A 19,237-nucleotide genomic window follows, 5' to 3' on the forward strand; every position below is an offset into this window, starting at 1 on the left:
CGAGTACCTGTCACAGTTCATCTGAGTACCCGAGTACCTGTCACAGTCCATATGAGTACCTGAGTACCTGTCACAGTCCATATGAGTACCCGAGTACCTGAGTACCTGTTACAGTCCATATGAGTACCCAAGTATCTGAGTACCTGTCACAGTCCATATGAGTACCTGAGTACCTGTCACCACCCTTTAGAGTACCCGAATACCAGTCACCAGCCTATCAGAGTACCCGAGTACCTGTCACCAGGCCACCAGAATACCCAAGTACCTCTCACCAGGCCATCAGAGTACCCGAGTACCTGTCACCGGGCCATCAGAGTACCCGAGTAGCTATTTGCAGCCCATCAAAGTACCCGAGTACCTATTTGCAGCCCATGCCTCATAGAATATACGTTGGGGTGTTTTCTTTCCAAAATGGGGTAATTTTGTGGTTAATTCCAATGTCCTGGTGCTCCAGGACCTTCAAAAGTGTGATAGGTAGGAATGAAATGAGATGTGTAATTTATGCACCTAGAATGCCTGAAGGTACTACTTCAAAGTTGGGCCTCTGTATGTGGCCAGGCTGTGGGTAATTCCAATGTCCTGGTGCTCCAGGACCTTCAAAAGTGTGATAGGTAGGAATGAAATGAGATGTGTAATTTATGCACCTAGAACGCCTGAAGGTACTACTTCAATGTTGGGCCTCTGTATGTGGCCAGGCTGTGTAAAAGTCTCACACATGTGGTATCGCCATACTCGGGAAGAGTAGCAGAATGTATTTTGGGGTGTAATATTTGCTATATACATGCTATGTGTTAGAAATATCTTATAAATTGACAACTTTGTGTAAAAAAAAAAAATGTTTTCATTTTTTCCCACATATTCCAAAAACTTCATGAAAAAAATTAACCATTAAAAAGGCTCATTATGCCTCATACATTATATGTTGGGGTGTTTGCTTTCCAAAATGGGGTCATTTTGTGGGCAATTCCATAGTCCTGGTGCTCCAGGGCCTTCAAAAGTGTAATAGGTGGTTGAGAAATGAGATCTGTCATTTATGCTCGTTGAACGCCTGAAGGTGCTACTTTAATGTTGGGTCTCTGTATGTGGCCAGGCTGTGTAAAAGTCTCACACATGTGGTATTGCCATACTCGGGAAGAGTAGCAGAATGTATTTTGGGGTGTAATTTGTTGTATGCATATGCTGTGTGTGAGCAATCACCTGATAATATGACAATTTTGTAAAAAACAATCTTCATTTTGCAAAGAATTGTGGGAAAAATGACAACTTAAAAAAACTCACCATGCTACTTAATACCTTGGAATGTCTACTTTCTAAAAAGGGGTCAATTGGGGGGGTCATTTGTACTTTCCTGACTTGTTAGTGTCTCAAGAAATGAGATTCACCTGATGTACTGAAGGCCTGATCAGATGTGATCAATTTTCAGTGATTGGCACCATAGTTTGTAGACTCTACAACTTTCACAAAGACCAAATAATATACACTAATTTGGGTTATTTTTACCAAAGATATGTAGCAGTATAAATTTAGGCTAAAAATTATGAAGAAAAAATTACTTATTAGCAAAATTCTATGACAGAAACAAAGAAAAAGATTTATTTACAGCACTAAAAATAAAAAACCCACTAGTGATTAAATACCACCAAAAGAAAGCTCTATTTGTGTGAAAAAAAGGACACATTTTTCATAAGGGTACAATGTTGCATGACTGAGTAATTGTCATTCAAACTGTGAGAGCGCTGAAAGCTGAAAATTGGTCTGGGCAGGAAAGGGGTGTAAGTGCACTGTATTGAGCTGGTTAATCTGGCTAAAGGGGGAGCCAAGACCTTTTTAAACGCTCGAGGTGCAGTAGCTAGACCGAAAGGCAGAGCTACAAACTGAAAATGAAGATTTTCTCGAAGCGTAGATATTTCTGGTGAGCGGGAAAAATAAGTACATGGAGGCAAGCATCCTTGATGTTGATTGACACTAGCAGTTCTCCACCTTGTAGAATGGAGACCACTGATCGGATTGACTCCATGAGAAAAGAGCGGATTTTCAAAAACCGGTTTAGATCTTTTACATCTAAAATGGGTCTGACATACACTGATCGCTGCCAGTGCAGGCTGAACCACTGAACCTGCCAGAGAAATATTGTTTTTAAAAAGGAATTCCAACTTCTTATCCGTTGGATCCTTCAGCATTTGAGCATTGTCTACTGGACAAGTCAAGTTTTTATTCACAGAGGATATAGCAGCGTCTTTTGCTGGAATCCCCCATTTCTTATTATACTCTTCCTCCATAGGATAAAGTGTTGAAAACTTTTTTGGAGGAAAAAACTGTTTATCAGGGTGCTTCCACTCAGAATGCATAAGCTTTTTTAGTAATGAATGGATAGGAAAAGCATGAATAGCTTGGGGAGGTTTTAGCGACCCCAAACAAGAAGTGGGCTCATTGACTGACTCCACTACTGGCAGCAAAAATGTGGAGCGGACCAATTCAGTGAGAGATTGTACCAACAACCTTTCTTGTGAACCCGATCCTTCCATATTAGACTCTTCAGAAGAGGAGTCATCAGCCTCTTCCTGGTCCCCTAAGAGAAATTCATCATCTCTCGCTCCCTGTACCTCAGTTTGAGGGTCCTGGGTAATGGAAGGGGACCTGTTATGCTTAGTCCCACTCTGGGATGCGATTAACGCATCAATCTTTTGTTCCAAGCCTAAAATGGTTGAGGAAAAAATGTCTTCAGTAATATATACAGGGGCCGCAGTGTTAAGAGCAGCTGCAACACCCGACATCCCTGATGGCTTTAAAAAAAGAGTCTTCCCACGTGAGCGCGGGCCTCTGATCCTACAGGATCGTTCTGTGAGGGGAAAAATGGCGAGGAGGGAACCTGGAAGCCGCCGAGTAGGGCAGCATGCTGATTATTTTTTTTTGTTCTCTCCTAACGCTCTTCCTCGTGAAGAGGGTGAGAGTACAGCCCAGGTGGGGGGTGTCTGGTGAAGAGGAAACCCCCCCCCCCAGACTTACCGGAGGTCTGCTGCTAGCTGGAGAAAAAAAGAAGCCTGCTGTTCCAGACACAGCGTGATCTCTTGAGGAAGCAAGAGAAGGTATGTGCTCCAAACAGCCCCCAGTGGTGACACTTAGGCATGACAACATTTACTAAATAAAGGAGACATTTCATAAGAAAATTCAAAAATTTCTTAGAAAACTCCACTTACCTTTCCCGCCGCAGGATTTTCTGTGGTAAAAACCAACAGACCCAATCTTCACCCTTCTCGGTGGGTTCCGTTAACAAACCTTCAGGAGCCGGGGACCTTCGGGGAACCCACAATCCTGGACCTGTAATAGCATCCCGCCAGTAAAACTTTATGGCCTTAATACCAAAAGTACTAAATCCCAGGATCCAGCTCTCTAAAAAGAGAAGCTTTTACAGGCAAAACAAGAAACAAGGCCCGGGTACCTTTCTATTTGGCTTAAAAGACACTTTGAAGGGATCTGGCTGCATAGCTAGCCCCAGCAAGGATTGCTCCAGTGGAGTTCAGCACAGCACATCTTCACTCGTGACCAACACCTTAGACACTGGCGAAAAAACTGAGGTACTCCCAGTAGTGGGAGGGGTTATATAGGGAGTGGACTTCGTATCTTAGGGTGTGCCAGTGTCCATCACCTGAAGGTGGCCTATAACCCACATAGTAATTACTATGGCTCTGTGTCCCATGACGTACGATAAGAAACCAGGCAGGATCAGCCAGGTATTTCAGGTGATAGAAAGGGCCAAATTACACAGCACAAGCTTTAAAGGAACAGGATCCATTTAAAAAAAAAAAAATTATTTTAAGGGAACAAACGCTTTAAAGCTGATTTCCAGGAATTCAGCCACTTTGCAAAAAATAATGCAATAATGTGACCTAACACAACACAATCATAGCAGTGGCAAACCTCCATCCCTAATATATGTTTAAACAAAAAAGGAAGAGGAAAGAATGGGACTTTATATGAGGCATGTCACTGAATAAATATCTAGTTTATATTGATCATTAAATTGTTTATTAATTCTAAATCAAGTTAAAAATAACAGTTCACTTGTATACACATACAATTATTATACAAAGTAAAATACAACATGATTAGCAGTACAATTTCTTAGATCGTTCATCCATTAATAATAAACATGAGCAATTGCTCTTAGCCAAACTTGTCTCGGCATCAGTTCAAAGTGTACTCGATGAGAGTTCAGAGTAGGAGCCAAGCAATGCCGCCTCCAACGTGGCTGCGGGATTGGCCGGCTCCTTGGACAACCACCATCTGACTGTAACCAGGACCACTGCCCAATAGTATTTGACAAAACAGGGCAATGCCAGACCTCCCAAAGTAACCGGCAGTTGCAGAGTAGTTTTTGCTATTCTGGGGATGCCACCATTCCACACAAAGAAGATAAGCAGGCTGTCTAGTTTTTGGAAAACATGTGCGGGATGTGAACCAGGGTTTGTCTGAAAAGGTAAACAAACTTGGATAGCACCGACATTTTAACAAGATTAACCCTACAAACTGGGGTAAGGGCAATGTTTTCCAGGCGGTACATCGTTATATCAGAAGGGATAGCACCGGATTTAAATTAAGAGGGATAAATTGTGAAATATCTCTATGTATAACAACACCCAATTATTTGAACAGTGAGACCCGTTGCAATGGAGTATCTATTGGCAGCATGGCGTCCAGGGAGTGTAGTGCAAAGAGGACAGACTTTTCCTAATTAACACATATGCCTGAGTACCTATCAAAGGTGTTAATAAGCAAGAGGGCTTCCCTCGGTGAGGATGTAGTATTGCTAAGGTACAGAAGGGTATCTAGTTGGCACACTTTAGTTCACTGCAGCAATCAAACACCATATATCACTTTCATTTAGTCACTGCTTTAGGTGTACCTTATCAACAGTTCATTCATTTCACATGGTCTCATTTACATATCCTTGCAGAGCAGTGTGGGTTGTCAAGCACACACAAGATACACATGGTTGTGATATGGTCACCTGGTCTTCACTTGGTGCTGTCCCTGGTTTGGATGGGATTCCTCACCTCAGCCCCGGGGGAGATCATCATCCCTGTCCCCCGTCTTCCCTTGGATATTGGTTGGGTGTCACTAATGGAGCATTTTGTAAGTTATAGACCCCCCCTTTTCTGAGAGATGGTTCTCCTTTTAAAGGATATCCTATATTTATAGATATGTTATTGATTTAATTTCAGAGCATTTTACTTCTGATGAGTGGCGTGAGCCATGAAACGTGCGTTGAGTACACTTTGAACTGATGCCCAGACAATTTTTGGCTCACTAAGAACAAATGTTTATTGTTAATGGATGAATGATCTATGAAATTGTACTGCTAATGTTGTATTTTACTTTGTATAATAATTGTATAAGTATACAAGTGAACTGTTATTTACAGTATATCGTGTCTTTTACCAAAGATTGGTACTCTTTAACTTGATTTGGAATTAATAAACAATTTAATGATCAATAAAAACTTGATTTTTATTCAATGACATGCCTCATATAAAGTCCCATTCTTTCCTCTTCCTCTTTTGTTTAAACTTTGTAAAAAGTAAAGGCACAATATGAGCTATGTCCAAGGAGCTACATGACATCTCCTGGGCTTAACTCTATTATTTATATCTGACAGGTTTAATGTGCTGCCAGAAATTAGACTTGAGACACTCGGACACATAGAGCAGCTTTGCCTACCCCTCCCCTCTGCTGCCCATTAAGAGAAGCCTCTGTGTTTTGTGAATATGTTCACATAATACAAAGGCTTCTGTGAAGAGGCAGGAGAAGGGGATGGGTGGGCATAGCATACACAGCGATTCTCCTGTTCAAGATGCATAGCTTAGAAGGATCAGCGTTGGGCTCCTGGAAATACTCCAATAGCTGTCTTCCAAGAATACTATGAAGCTGTCAGATATAAATACAGGCATACCCCACTTTTAAGTACACAATAGGGTTTATTTACTAAAGCTGGAAAGTGCAAAATCAGGCTCACTTCTGCATAGAAACCAATGAGCTTCTAACTCCAGCTTGTTCAATTAAGCTTTGGTAATCAAACCTGGAAGCTCATTAGTTTCTATGCAGAAGTGAGCCTGATTTTGCACTTTCCAGCTTTAGTAAATAAACCCCATTATGTACTTAAAAGAGGGGTATGCCTGTAGTAGAGCTAAGCCCAGGAGGTGTCATGCACCTCGCTGGACTTAACTCACAGTGGGCCTTCATTTTTTACAAAGGAGCGGAATTCCTGGAGTTTAGCTTTATAGTGAAAGCTTTGGCACAATCCCTATTCGAAATGAGCAGGTTTTTATTAGTCAGTCAGTAAACTATGCACATTGAGGAATGCAAAAAGGGCATACTTAGGCTTCAGCTTGCATATGAAATTTGCTTCATGCATATTGAGTTTGTCTGGGTTCGTGGGCCCCTATGGCAATCAGAGGAATCTGACAAATAAAGACACGTGCAGGCTCCTGGTGGTGCTGTTTAGTAACTTGTTGCCTCCAACATGTGCTATAATTTCAATTAAATGTTCTGAAAGGATTTAATAAATGCTGGTACCCAAAAGTGTTGAAACATTTTTGAAAAGTGTGAATTATATGAGGTCCAGAGTGGAGAAAAAATATGACTGTAGTGACATTAATTCTTTATTTTAAATATTTCACAAGGATATAGAAGTGGTCAGAGCATATCAATCAATGTCTCTTATATAAGGTGTATATTACAGACAGTCAAAAGAGCAATAAACTCTTACACAACAATCAAAACATACTTGCAACTCTGACATCCAGATGAATAAAAAAGACTGATTCAGTCCTTGTTACACGCTTTGTATAAAACAGAAGAGTATAACAAATTTAATTACCTGCATTAAAAGAAAAGGACAACAAGTGAGTCAGGGGGAAGGGGGCAAGGAAAAAAAGGAGGGGCAGTTCTAGGGTGATTTATCCCATTCTATTGATGATAGCATGTTGAGGAGGATAGCTTTAGGCTTCACTTACAGGGGCGTACCTATCCGTACACCTGTGCGATGGGCTTTCTTTGTCTGCAGGGGGATGCACAGGTGTTTCATGCATCTGCATGCAGGCAGTCCCAGTTATATCTGTTTGGATGCAGCAGTTGCACAGACACAGCCATTGGTCCCAATTTGACAGCTGTGCTGGTGCGTGTCCCTGATTGCGCACTGGCTGCATTCAGAAACATGCATCCGCATGGCTGGCAAATTGTTCTGGAGAACAAGAACCTGGTTCTTCTCTGAATTTTTTACCAATTGATACAGAGAGGAGTGATGAAGTAGATAAGCTGCCAGTTTGTCAACCAGGTCAAGATCAGTCAATTGTGTAATAATCACCCTCATCCTTGTCCAAAGGCCTCTAATTTTGCTACACGACCACAAAATATGTAGGAGTGTACCTTTTGCACATCCATACCACCAACGCATAGAAGAGGTCTTGGGAAATATGTTTTCTAAGACTGCTGGTACTTTATACTGTACCACTTGGTCAAGATCTTATAGCCTGATTCTTGATACTTACTGGCTATAGAAAAAGTATGAGTAAAATATAATATGTCAGTTCTCTGTGCTTGGGAGAATGAGACCCCCGGGTCTTTTTCCCATTTAAAGCTGAACTTCAGGGATCTGCTTGCATACCATGAGTTAAGTTCAGTGAGGTGCAAGCCACCTCCTGGACTTATCTCTTTAATTTACATCTGACAGTTTTATGGAGCTTCAGGAGTGCAGTTATCAGAGTAGGGGCTCTGACAGGAGAGACACCATGTTCTCACACACAGCATCTCTGCCCACCCCTCCCTTCTGTGCTGTTCATTCACAAAAGCCTTTGTGTTCTGTGAATAAGTTCACTTAATAAATGGGTGCTTAACCACTTCAGCCCTGGAAGGATTTGCCCCCTTAATGACCAGGCCATTTTTTTCCGTACGGCACTGCATCGCTTTAACTGACAATTGCACGTTTGTGCGACACTGTACCCAAACAAACTTGACGTTCCTTTTTTCCCACAAATAGAGCTTTCTTTTGGTGGTATTTGATGACCTCTGCGGTTTTTATTTTTCGTACATTGCTGTGTAGACTGTGAAATGCCGTCAATCTGGGATTCCTGAGACTCCTTAGCTATTGCTCATGGAACTATTACCTGAGCCAGGATTTTCCATATTTTTTGCTGATATTTGATGTCTGCATCTTAAAGTCATATTAGAACTGCACTTTTCTCAGAATCATTGGCAATATATTTCCAACCAGAGACTCTCAGCTTAGGGGGTATTTAGGTAGCCATGAGGTACATGTGAGTTGCACACTCGGCATCGTACACGATTGCGGGGTACCGCACTAGATGTGTGCATCCACATGGACATTCGGACCGGGTGACTTTAGTGTGACATTGTTTTTACAGTGGTGAAGGGTAATTGTCAGCACTGTGTGTTTTTATTTTTTATTTTTGATGTTTATCATAATATCATCAATTTAATAAAGTATTTTTACAACAAGCCAGCAAGTCCAGATTTCTGCCGTATTAACTGCTTGATTATCCACAAGGGACGCCCTGTTTCCACCATGTGGTGACCACCCTTCCTTCTTCTCTACCTGTGTTTAGTTACAAGGCAGTACATCTTATTCAGGTGTTTGTGAACTTTAATTACAATTATAGTATCCCACCCCCTTTTTTTGTTATATGCTCCTCAGTGTATAGAGTCCAGCTGAGATTCCCCATAAATGGCTGATCCAAGGGTGGAGATGGCCTCCAGAGGAGTCCCATTGTACCACAAGCACACCATCAAGGCCTGGCAAAATAAAGGATTATTCCTGACAGCTGAGCGAATGGGTGAAACATTCACACAACATTTTTTTTTATTATTTAGACCCCTTTGTATCCTTCAGTGTATTTTTTGTGGTTCATTCCATTGAGGGTTCAACAGAGTCAGTGTGGTGTATGGCGATGTATGAGACATTTAGGAAATACAGGTCTTCTTTCCATTTCTTCCTAATTCAGTTTAAATTAATTATCTTTGTTGCAAAGAAAGTCATAAAAACAATTTAAAGAGTCAACTGAATGCTTGTACTGTGGAATAGGCTGTTTTAGTGATCTATATACCTGAGTTCCCAACTCCTCCCCCACCATAGTTGTTTCAAGCTTACTGCTTTATTTTATATTTATTCATTTATCCTGTTTCCAGGCAGGTTCACACTGTAATGCACATGTTTGAACACGCACTTTCCCATGCGATCCAGCACATTCTGGCTTTGACAGCCCATTCATTTCTTTTTTACTTTTTTGGATCATGCTGCAGTACCTTGTGGTTTGGTGGCTGCAAGATGCATTTGGGCTGCCATTACTAAATAATGGCACTCGCACATGTCTCGTAAGTGCAGCGTGTTCATGTTCAGTGCAGGAAATGCGCACAGAACCTTTCCTGCACCTCCTACTGTGAATCGGCCCTTACAGGTATTGTAGTAGTAGTAGTACGAATGAGTTTCCTTACTTGGCTTGCTGGTAGAATACTGTACCAGAAGCACTATCATGTAGTAATGTCTATGTTTTTTCTTTCAGGAAGTATATGTCAAATGTATCTAACCCAAAGTTACACACTTCCGGTACTTGACACCATGTTTGTTAGGAAGCGATTTCAACGTGAAGATTTTGCTTTGCAAATGTTGGAAGATTATGTGGACTCCTTTACAGAAGAAACACTTGGTCTAAGGTATCCTCTGTCACCTAGGATGCATGCAGGTAACCTTCTACCAGGGTTTTCCAGGTCCCTTATATAAATTATGTATATCTGAAAACATTTGGGATTATTAGAAAAAGAGATAGATGCAAACTGGAGAGAAAACTCCTGTTGGCTATAAATGTGGACTATAGTGGCACAACATCAGAGACACACAAAATTAAAATAAAACCTATTCTTTATTTATACAGTGATAAAAAATATAAAAACAGTGGTATGGTGTACCATACATATTAAGGAAACATAACCCTCTGAATATTGTGTAGTAAGACAAAAAGCACATATACAGACTAGGATGATACACAGATGCTCCCTCGGGTTGGTTGGGCCTGTTGTGCCCCTATGCCCGCCCTAGGCATAGTTCGGGTGGACATTCCATCACATAGAACTACTGATATAAACATGCAGACCTGTTACTTCTTACTGCTGTGGATTATTGTATACTGTTGTACATTGTTATATTAATATGTCTTATACAGTAGGCCCTCTTCATATGTCTGGGTCCTGAAGAAGCCAAATAATTGGTGAAACGCGTTGATCTTACAGGCTTTCGGAAAGCCCACCTCATCTATACTGGACAGTTATCATCCTAGTCTGTATATGTGCTTTTTATCTTACTATACAATATTCAGAGGGTTCTGTTTCTTTAAAGTGGGTGTAAACCCACCACTCACCCAGTCATAGGCGTGCGCACAGGGTGTGCCAGGTGTGCCTGGGCACACCCTAATCACCCTGTTTGGTGCAGATTCCTGGGGTTTAGACCCCTGATAATTCACTAAAGCCCCCTAATAGGGCTCCTAAAAAAATAGTAAAAAAATAAAAATAATAAAAAAAAAAAAAATTGTAAAAAAATTGTAAAAAATAAAAAGTACTGACATCGTCCACTGCCTTACTAACACCAGTCTCTGCCTTACTGACACTGACCACTGCTCTACTGACACCATCAGTATATATAAATATGTACATACATGCATATGTGTTTGAGCTTTGGGGTGCACACCCTAATGCAATATGCTGTGCACACCTATGCACTCAGTATAAAATAATGGCACAGTATTAATGTATATATACATGCAAGCCTCCTGCATGTATCCCTACCTTGCAAATGTCACCCCCTTCAGCAGTAGGAGCCCTACAAAACACTGGAATCAGTGGGTGGCCTCTTTGCTGGAGCTCGGTGGGCGGAGTCATGATGTCACAAGACTCCCCGTCCACCTCTACACTCCCCTACTCTTCAGTCAGACTGATCATGCCCCATGATGAGTAACATCCAGTCAAAACTTAGGAAAGGCACCACATGACTTCAGCATGCCCAATCCTGCTGAGGTGTGGAGCAGCCAATCCTGGGAGAGCTGGAGAAGAAAGGAGGGGGGATGTGAAGCTTGAATCCTAACACACACTCTGCTCTCTGCTTATTCATGAGAAAAAGAAATAAGATGTCAGTCACAGCAGTGGGGGAAGTGGTGACACAAACTTGTGTGGTTTTTTTATCTTACTACAAAAAGACAAGAGGATTGCTCAGAGCTGGATTAACTCTTCGTGGCAAGACTGGGCACAGATGACTTGACATCCTCTACTGTACCAGGTAGAAGTCTTCATTAAAAAAACATTTTCAGGTTTACATCCACTTTATCCAGTTCCAGACCAGCCGCCGCAGTTGTACTGCGGCAGGTTGGCTCGGCTGGGCAAAGTGACGTTACTTTACATCGGGTTTGCTTCAGAACCGATCAGTCTCCAGGCCCAGGCCAATGATTTCTGGCTTGGACCTGGTGATCGGTTCTGGCAAATGAAATCCTTCCCCTGCCTGTGTAAGTGTAAACACAGGCAGGGGAAGTGATGCCATCTATCCTTGTGGAACGCTTTTCGTTCCAGAGAGAGGAGAGAAGACATCTCACAGTAAGTTGCCTCAACACTACACTAACACCAGTACATGTAGGTACACTTGTCACCCCCCGATCACCACCCCCCAGTTACCCCTTCACTCCCTATCACAGTGTCACCCAGTGCAGTGTTTATATTTTTCTTTGATCACTGTACTGGTGTCATTTGTGACAATAATAAGTGTTAGGGTACTTAGTAGTAGGCACAGATAGGTCTAGGGACCCCCCCTAAACCCCTTAATAAAGGTTTAACCCCTTGATCACCCCCTGTCACCAGTGATCACCATATTAATGTCACGGGTGACGCTGGTTAGTTATTTTTTTATAGCGTCAGGGCACCCGCCCTATATTACCTAATAAACGTTTAAATCCCCTGATCACGGTTGATATCAGTTAGGTTTTAGCATCAGTTAGGGTCTGCGTCGCCCCAGGCAGCATCAGATTAGTGCCAATAGCGCTAACACCCATGCATGCACCATACACCTCCCTATATTAGCGTCCCCAATAGTTTAGGGGTCCCAAAAACCCAGAGTTAGCGGGATCAGCCAGGATACCTGCTAGCACCTGCATTTAGCCCCTCCGCCCAGCTCTGCCCAAGTGCAGTATCAATCGATCACTGTCATTTACAAAAACACAACACACATAACTGCAGCATTCGCAGAGTCAGGCCTGATCCCTGCGAACGCTAACAGCTTTTTTGGTAGCGATTGAAGCAGTCGCTGACAGTCAGGAGCTCTTTTTCCTGTGAGTCTCACTACTGTAAAAGTAAATCTAGAGGCCAAAATGTCCGATCGAAGGTACACTAGTGAAGAGGCCTACACGTTTCTGAGCATGACAGATGAGATTGAAGAGGAAGTCACCCATTTGCCAGATTCAGGCTCAGAATACAAACCGGTAGACAGCAGCAATACCCTGACAGATTGCTCTGACGATGGAGTAGTGGTCCCTGCCAAGGTCAGGCGTACCCGACCCCGTTCTACTGCTGTTGTTGGGGTGCAAGAACCACAGGGCTCTCTTATGGAGCAGAGAGCCAGTACTAGTCTTTCTGGTGAGCTGGCAAGCACCAGCGGTCTAGTACATCCTGGTTGTACATCCAGCACTGCAGTAACACTTGGTGACGTGGCGAGTCCCATACGTGCAGTTCAAGCTGGTGAGGTGTCTAGCACAAGTAGAGTCCCGCAGCCACCAAGAAGACAAACACAGGCCCGTCGAGCCCATAGTGCCCTTTCTGCTGCATTTGCCAATCCGAATTGGGAGCCCGCCACTTCTGCAGCACCCGTACCTCCTCCATTTACTGGCCAACTCGGAATTCAGGTGGAAATGGTTGATTTTATGTCACTTGATTTTTATTCACTATTTTTCACAGAAGATCTCTATAGATCTGTTGTGGACCAAAGCAATTTGTATGCTGGTCAATTAATTACCACTAATACCCAATTGACCCTTGCCAGAGATGGGAGACCTAACACGGTCTCCGAATTTAAGACTTTTCTGGGCCTATCCCTCCTCATGGGCATAGTTAAAAAAAAGTGAGTTGCCATCATATTGGTCCATTGACCCAATTCACCATATGCCCCTGTTCTCTGCCTCCATGAGCGGGACACTATACGAGCAGATCTTGTGGTTCATGCATTTCAGTGACAATGAACTCTGTCGTCCTCGGGGTGACCCTGAATACAATTGGCTCCACAAAATTCGCCCCCTCGTAAACCATTTCAACCAACAGTTTGCAGCCTTGTTTACTCTGCGTTAATGAGTCCCTGATTAAGTTTTCTGGCCACTTGTCTATCAAACAGTATCTTCCCAGCAAGCATGCCAGATATGGTATAAGCTCTGTGACAAGGCGACAGGCTATACATATAGTTTTATGGTTTGTACGTGGACAATTATTACACAAGCGTGCCACTTTTTATTCACCTCTTTGATTATGGAATTGGTGCATGTGGCACCGTGCGATCTAATCTCCGGGGCTTCCCCCAACCACTTGTAGAGTCCTGACCTAGACAGGGGGAGAGAGCCTGCTTGAAATGTAATAATTTGTTAGCAGTGAAGTGGAGGGATACACGGAATGTTTTCATTCTTTCCTCCCTTCACGCAGATACGACTGTCCAAATTCCTACGGCGACTGGTGTTGTGGAGAAACCCCTCTCTGTCCACGAATACAACCTTAACATGAGAGGGGTGGACCTCAACGACCAGTTGTTGGTGCCGTACCTAATTGCCTGTAAGGCCAGATGCTGGTACAAAAAAGTGTCTGTATATTTATTCCAATTGGCTCTGCTGAATGCTTATGTGCTATACAAAGCTTCAGGACGAACTGGATCCTTCCTTAAATTCCAGGAAGAGATCACAGCCCTCCTGTTTCTAGACGGTGCTGTGGCCCACCTTCCCAACGCAAATGCAGTGAGCTGGCTGCATGAGAGGCATTTTCCATATGTCCTCCCTGGTACCCCTACCCAAAGAAATCCCCAAAGAACATGTCTTGTCTGCAGAAAACGCGGATATAGGCGTGACACCCGCATTTATTGTCCCTCCTGTCCTGACCAACCTGGTCTCTACATCGGTGACTGTTTCAAACGATAACACAGACTAGTGGAGTATGAGCGTAGTGTACAGAATTGCATAGTCCTAGGGCACACTTACACAGGATCTCGAAAGATGAGATGGCCATTTTGATGGAACGTTTACAGTTTATATAAAAGTGCAAAAAAAACACACAAAAACACAAAAAACACACAAAAACACAAAAAATAAAAAAAGGCAAAAATAGTTGTGGTTTTATTTTTCTTCTCTCTCTTATGTTCGCTCTCTATTGTTCACTCTATTGTTCACTCTCTATTGTTCTATATCTATTGTTCTCTCTGTATTGTTACTGTATTTTAGAACTGTAATGTTTTATTTTTACTATGTTTTATTGTATTTGCTTTGCAGGTATTGTATGTCTTACTGTTATACTGTAATGTTACTTTGTTTTATTGTTAGCCATCATTTACTTAGCAGGTACACCATTCAGCTGCAGCACAGGTTTATTTATTCTAACAGCAACAGCGTTTGCTCCCGCAAAACGTAAAGTCGTGACTCCAGCACTGTAGGAGGTGATTTCACCACCACAGTTAAAAAAAAGAGCTTATGTGCCGAAGCATGGGGGCAGGGGTGGAGGAGCGATTTGCTCCGAAAAGCAGGGGCGGTGGATGAAGGGCGGTATTCCAATGGTGGGCATACCCACCGATCAATCTCTTTTTTTCCTTCAGCCACCATACAATATATGCCCAACTAGGACCAGCAACGTACTGCTATGTTGCTAGACTTTGAGTGGTTATACCAGAATGATACCTGCAGGTTTAGGTATCTTTCTTTTCAGCCATCGGTCAGCTTTCATATAAAAGCAATCCTAGCAACCAATTAGCCTCTAGACTGCTTTTACAAGCAGTGGGAGGGAACGCCCCCCCCCCCCCACCGTCTTCCATGTTTTTTTCGGGCTTTCCTGTCCCGACAGGGAACCCGAGAATGCAGCCAGTGGTTCCGCCAGCTGACCATAGAGCTGTTCAGAGACCAGAATGGCTCCAATCATCTCTATGGCCTAAGAAACCAGAAACTACAAGCATTTCATGACTTACTTTTCACCGGATATAAACAGTGCCATTGGGAAATTGGCAAACCATTTTATCACAACGATCTTGGTGTGGTCAGATGCTTTGAGGGTAGAGGAGAGATCTAGGGTCTAATAGACGCCATTTTTTTCAAAAAAAAATGAAAGGAACAGTTTAAAAATAAAATAAAAATGCAAAATAAATAATTAAAAAAAAAAAAAGCACCCCTGTCCCCCTGTGCTCATGCGCAAAGGCGAACAAAAGTGTCGGTCTGGTGTCATATGTAAACAGCAATTGCATGCTTGTGACGTATTACCGCAAAGGTCAGATTGAGGACAGTAATTTTAGCAGTAGACCTCCTCTGTAAATTTAAAGTGTTAACCTGTAAAGGATTTTAAAGACTTAAAAATGTATGTTGTTTGTCGCCACTGCATGTTTGTGCGCAATTTTACACCATGTCGTGTTTGATATCCATGTACTCAGCATAAGATCAACTTTTTTATTTCATCAAACATTTGGGCAATATAGTATGTTTTAGTGCATTAAAATTAAAAAAGGTGTTTTTTTTTTCAAAGAAATTGCATTTGGAAAAAAATGGCGGCACAAATACTGTGTGAAAAAAAAAATTGCAACACCCACAATTTTAATCTTTAAAAAAATATATAATGTTTGCTGGTTCAAAGTAATTTTCTAGCAAAAAAAAAAAATAAAAATTTTCATGTAAACAAAAAGTGTCAGAAAGGGCTTTCTCTTAGTGGTTAGAAGAGTGGGTGATGTGTGACATAAGCTTCTAACGTTGTGCATAAAATACCAGGACAGTTCAAAACCCCCACAAATGACCGCATTTTGGAAAGTAGACACTTCAAGCCATTTGCTGAGAGGCATGTTGTGTCCATGTTGTGTCCATGCAATATTTTATATTTTGCCACAAGTTTCAGGAAAATTAAAAATATATATATATTTTTTTTTACACAAAGATGTCACTAAATCATATATTGTTCTAACATGGCATGGTTATATGTGGAATTACACCCCAAAATACATTCTGCTGCTTCTCCTGAGTATAGGAATATCACATGTGTGAGAATTTTTGGGAGCCTAGCCACGTACAGGACCCCAAAAACCAATCACCGCCTTCAGGCTTTCTAAAGGCGTAAAATTGTGATTTTACTCCTCACTGCCTATCACAGTTACAGAGGCCCTAAAATGTCCAGATAGACAACCCCCCCCCCCCCCCAAATGACCCTATTTTGGAAAGTAGACACACCAAGGTATTTGCCAAGAGGCATGGTGAGTATTTTACAGCTCTCATTTGTTTTTGAAAATGAAGAAAGAAAAGAAAAAACTTTTTTTTTTTTTCTTTTTTTAATTTTCAAAACTTTGTGACAAAAAGCAAGATCTGCAAAATACTCAACCTCTCAGCAAATAGCTTGGGGTGTCTACTTTGTCTACTACAATTCAACCGGGCTTTATTGGACCTGCAGCGGACTTTTTCGGTCAAAAATAAATCATTCCGACGGACTCGAGTCCGGTTGAAAAGTCCGCTCGTCTGTATGCTAGTCCGACGGACAAAAACCAACGCTAGGGCAGCTATTGGCTACTGGCTATCAACTTCCTTATTTTAGTCCGGTCGTACGTCATCACATATGAATCCGTCGGAATTTTGGTGTGATCGTGTGTAGGCAAGTCCGTTCGTTGGGAAAGTCTGCCGAAAGTCCGTCGAATAGACCGTCGGACCAGTCCGGTCGAAAAGTCCGCTCGTGTGTGCAGGGCATTAGAAAGCCTGAAGGCGGTGATTGGTTTTCGGGGTACTGTATGAGGTTACACTGCCAAAAAGTCCCACACATGTAGTATCCCCATACTCAGGAGAAGCAGCAGAATGTATTTCGGGGTGTAATTCCACATATAACCATGCCATGTTTAAACAATATATCATTTAGTGACAACTTTGTGTGAAAAAAAAAAAAAATGCATTTTCCCAAAACTTGTGGCAAAATATAAAGTATTCCATGGACTCAACATGCCTCTCAGCAAATAGCTTGAAGTGTCTTCTTTCCAATTTGGGGAGGGGGGGGGGGGGTTGTGCTAGCTTGTCATTTCATGGCCTCCGAAACTGTGATAGGTAGTGAGGAAGTGAAATCACCTTTTTACGCCCTTAGAAAGCCTGGTTTTCGGTGCTTGGTTTTCAGTGCTTTGTTTTTGGGGTCCTGTACACGGCTAGGCTCCCAAAAAGTCTCACACATGAGGTATTCCCCACACTCAGGAGAAGCAGCAGAATGTATTTTGGGTGTAATTTCACATATGCCATGGCATGTTTGAACAATATATCATTTAGTGACAACTGTGCAAAAAAAAAAAAATTGTAATTTTCCCGGGGTTGTGCAATCTTGGCACATCTAGGTAGTGAGGAGTGAAATCAAAAAATTATGCCTTTAGAAATCCTGAAGTCTCACACATGTGGTATCCCCGTACTCAGGAGAAGCAGCAGAATGTATTTTGGGGTGTAATTCCACATATAACCATGGCATGTGTGAGCAATATGTCATTTAGTGACAACTTTTGTGTAATTTTTATTTACTTTCTGTCATTTTTCAATCACTTGTGACAAAAAAAATAAAAGATTTAATGGGCTCAACATGCCTCTCAGCAATTTCCTTGGGGTGTCAACTTTCCAAAATGGGGTCATTTGGGGGGGGGGGGGGGTTGTACTGCCCTGCCATTTTAGCACCTCAAGAAATGAGATAGGCATTCATAAACTAAAAGCTGCGTAAATTCCAGAAAATGTACCCTAGTTTGTAGACGCTATAACTTTTTCGTAAACCAATAAATATATGCTTAGTGACATTTTTTTACCAAAGACACGGGCTGAATACATTTTGGCCTAAATGTATGACTAAAATTGAGTATATTGGATTTTTTTTATAACAAAAAGTAGAAAATATCATTTTGTTTCCAAATTTTCGGTCTTTTTACGTTTATATCACAAAAAATAAAAATGGCAGAAGCAATCAAATACAATCAAAAGAAAGCTCTATTTGTGGGAAAAAAAAGGACGCAAATTTCGTTTGGGTACAACATTGCATGACTGCGCAATTACCAGTTAAATCAGCGCACTGCCAAATTGTAAAAAGTGCTCTGGTCATTGAGAGGCCAATTCTTCCGGGGCTGAAGCGGTTAACGTGGTTGTAAACCCTTTACAACCACTTTTGTCTGCAGGTAAGCCTATAACAAGGCTTATCTGTAGCTACCATGAATTTCTCCTAAACTTGCATAGTTTAGGAGATATTCACTGTATACGCATGCGCCGACGTCGTCGGCGCACTGAAGAGATGGCTCGTACATGCCGTTTCTTCAGCTAGTGTGCCGTTACCGGCAGCTCCCGTGCGCATACACGACAGTGACGTCATCACAGGCTCCGGCCAATCACATCGCCGGAGCCCGCAATACCTGGAAGTAACTCCGGGAGAAATGCCGCCGGCCAAAGCGGTGTGCTGGGATTGCTGCGGGGGCTTCTATGCTATGCATACTAGCTCTTTATGCCTTGGAGGTATTTTTTTATTTTTTTGTCCCTGTGTGTTTACTACCAATTTAATATGTATGGTACACAATACCACTATTGTTATGTTTTTTTCTTTTTAACATATAAATAAAGATTAGACTTTATTTCAATTTTCAGTGTCTCCGATATTGTGCTGCTATAGTCCACATTTATAGGCAACAGGAGTTTTCTCTCCAGTTTGTAAATATCTCTTTTTCTATATTACTAGGACGAGGCCTGTTATGCCGCGTACACACGAGCGGACTTTACGGCAGACTTTGCTTGGCGGACGGGATTTCGTCGGACAATTCGATGTGTGTGGGCTCCAGCGGACTTTGTTTTCTCAAAAGTTGGACGGACTTAGATTTGAAACATGTTTTAAATCAATCCGTCGAACTCGAGTCCGGTCGAAAAGTCCGCTCGTCTGTATGCTAGTTCGACGGACAAAAAGCCACGCTAGGGCAGCTATTGGCTAC

The 19,237-nt window shown here is 42.1% G+C and overlaps 1 protein-coding gene across 3 annotated transcripts in view; it reads left to right on the forward strand.

Annotated features, from left to right (window-relative positions):
• Positions 1–19,237, forward strand: part of FAM169A (family with sequence similarity 169 member A) — a 148,495-nt gene that overhangs the window by 79,100 nt on the left and 50,158 nt on the right. For 2 of the 3 annotated variants that reach the window (XM_073624118.1, XM_073624125.1), the window contains exon 6: positions 9,576–9,755. The exons of the other annotated variant lie outside the window; for it this stretch is intronic. In XM_073624118.1, the coding sequence (XP_073480219.1) occupies positions 9,576–9,755 (180 nt within the window). The remainder of the gene's footprint in view (positions 1–9,575; positions 9,756–19,237) is intronic. 3 annotated transcript variants of the gene reach the window in all.

Source organism: Aquarana catesbeiana, linkage group LG01 (genome assembly GCF_042186555.1).
Source record: "Aquarana catesbeiana isolate 2022-GZ linkage group LG01, ASM4218655v1, whole genome shotgun sequence".
NCBI classification, from domain to species: domain Eukaryota; kingdom Metazoa; phylum Chordata; class Amphibia; order Anura; family Ranidae; genus Aquarana; species Aquarana catesbeiana.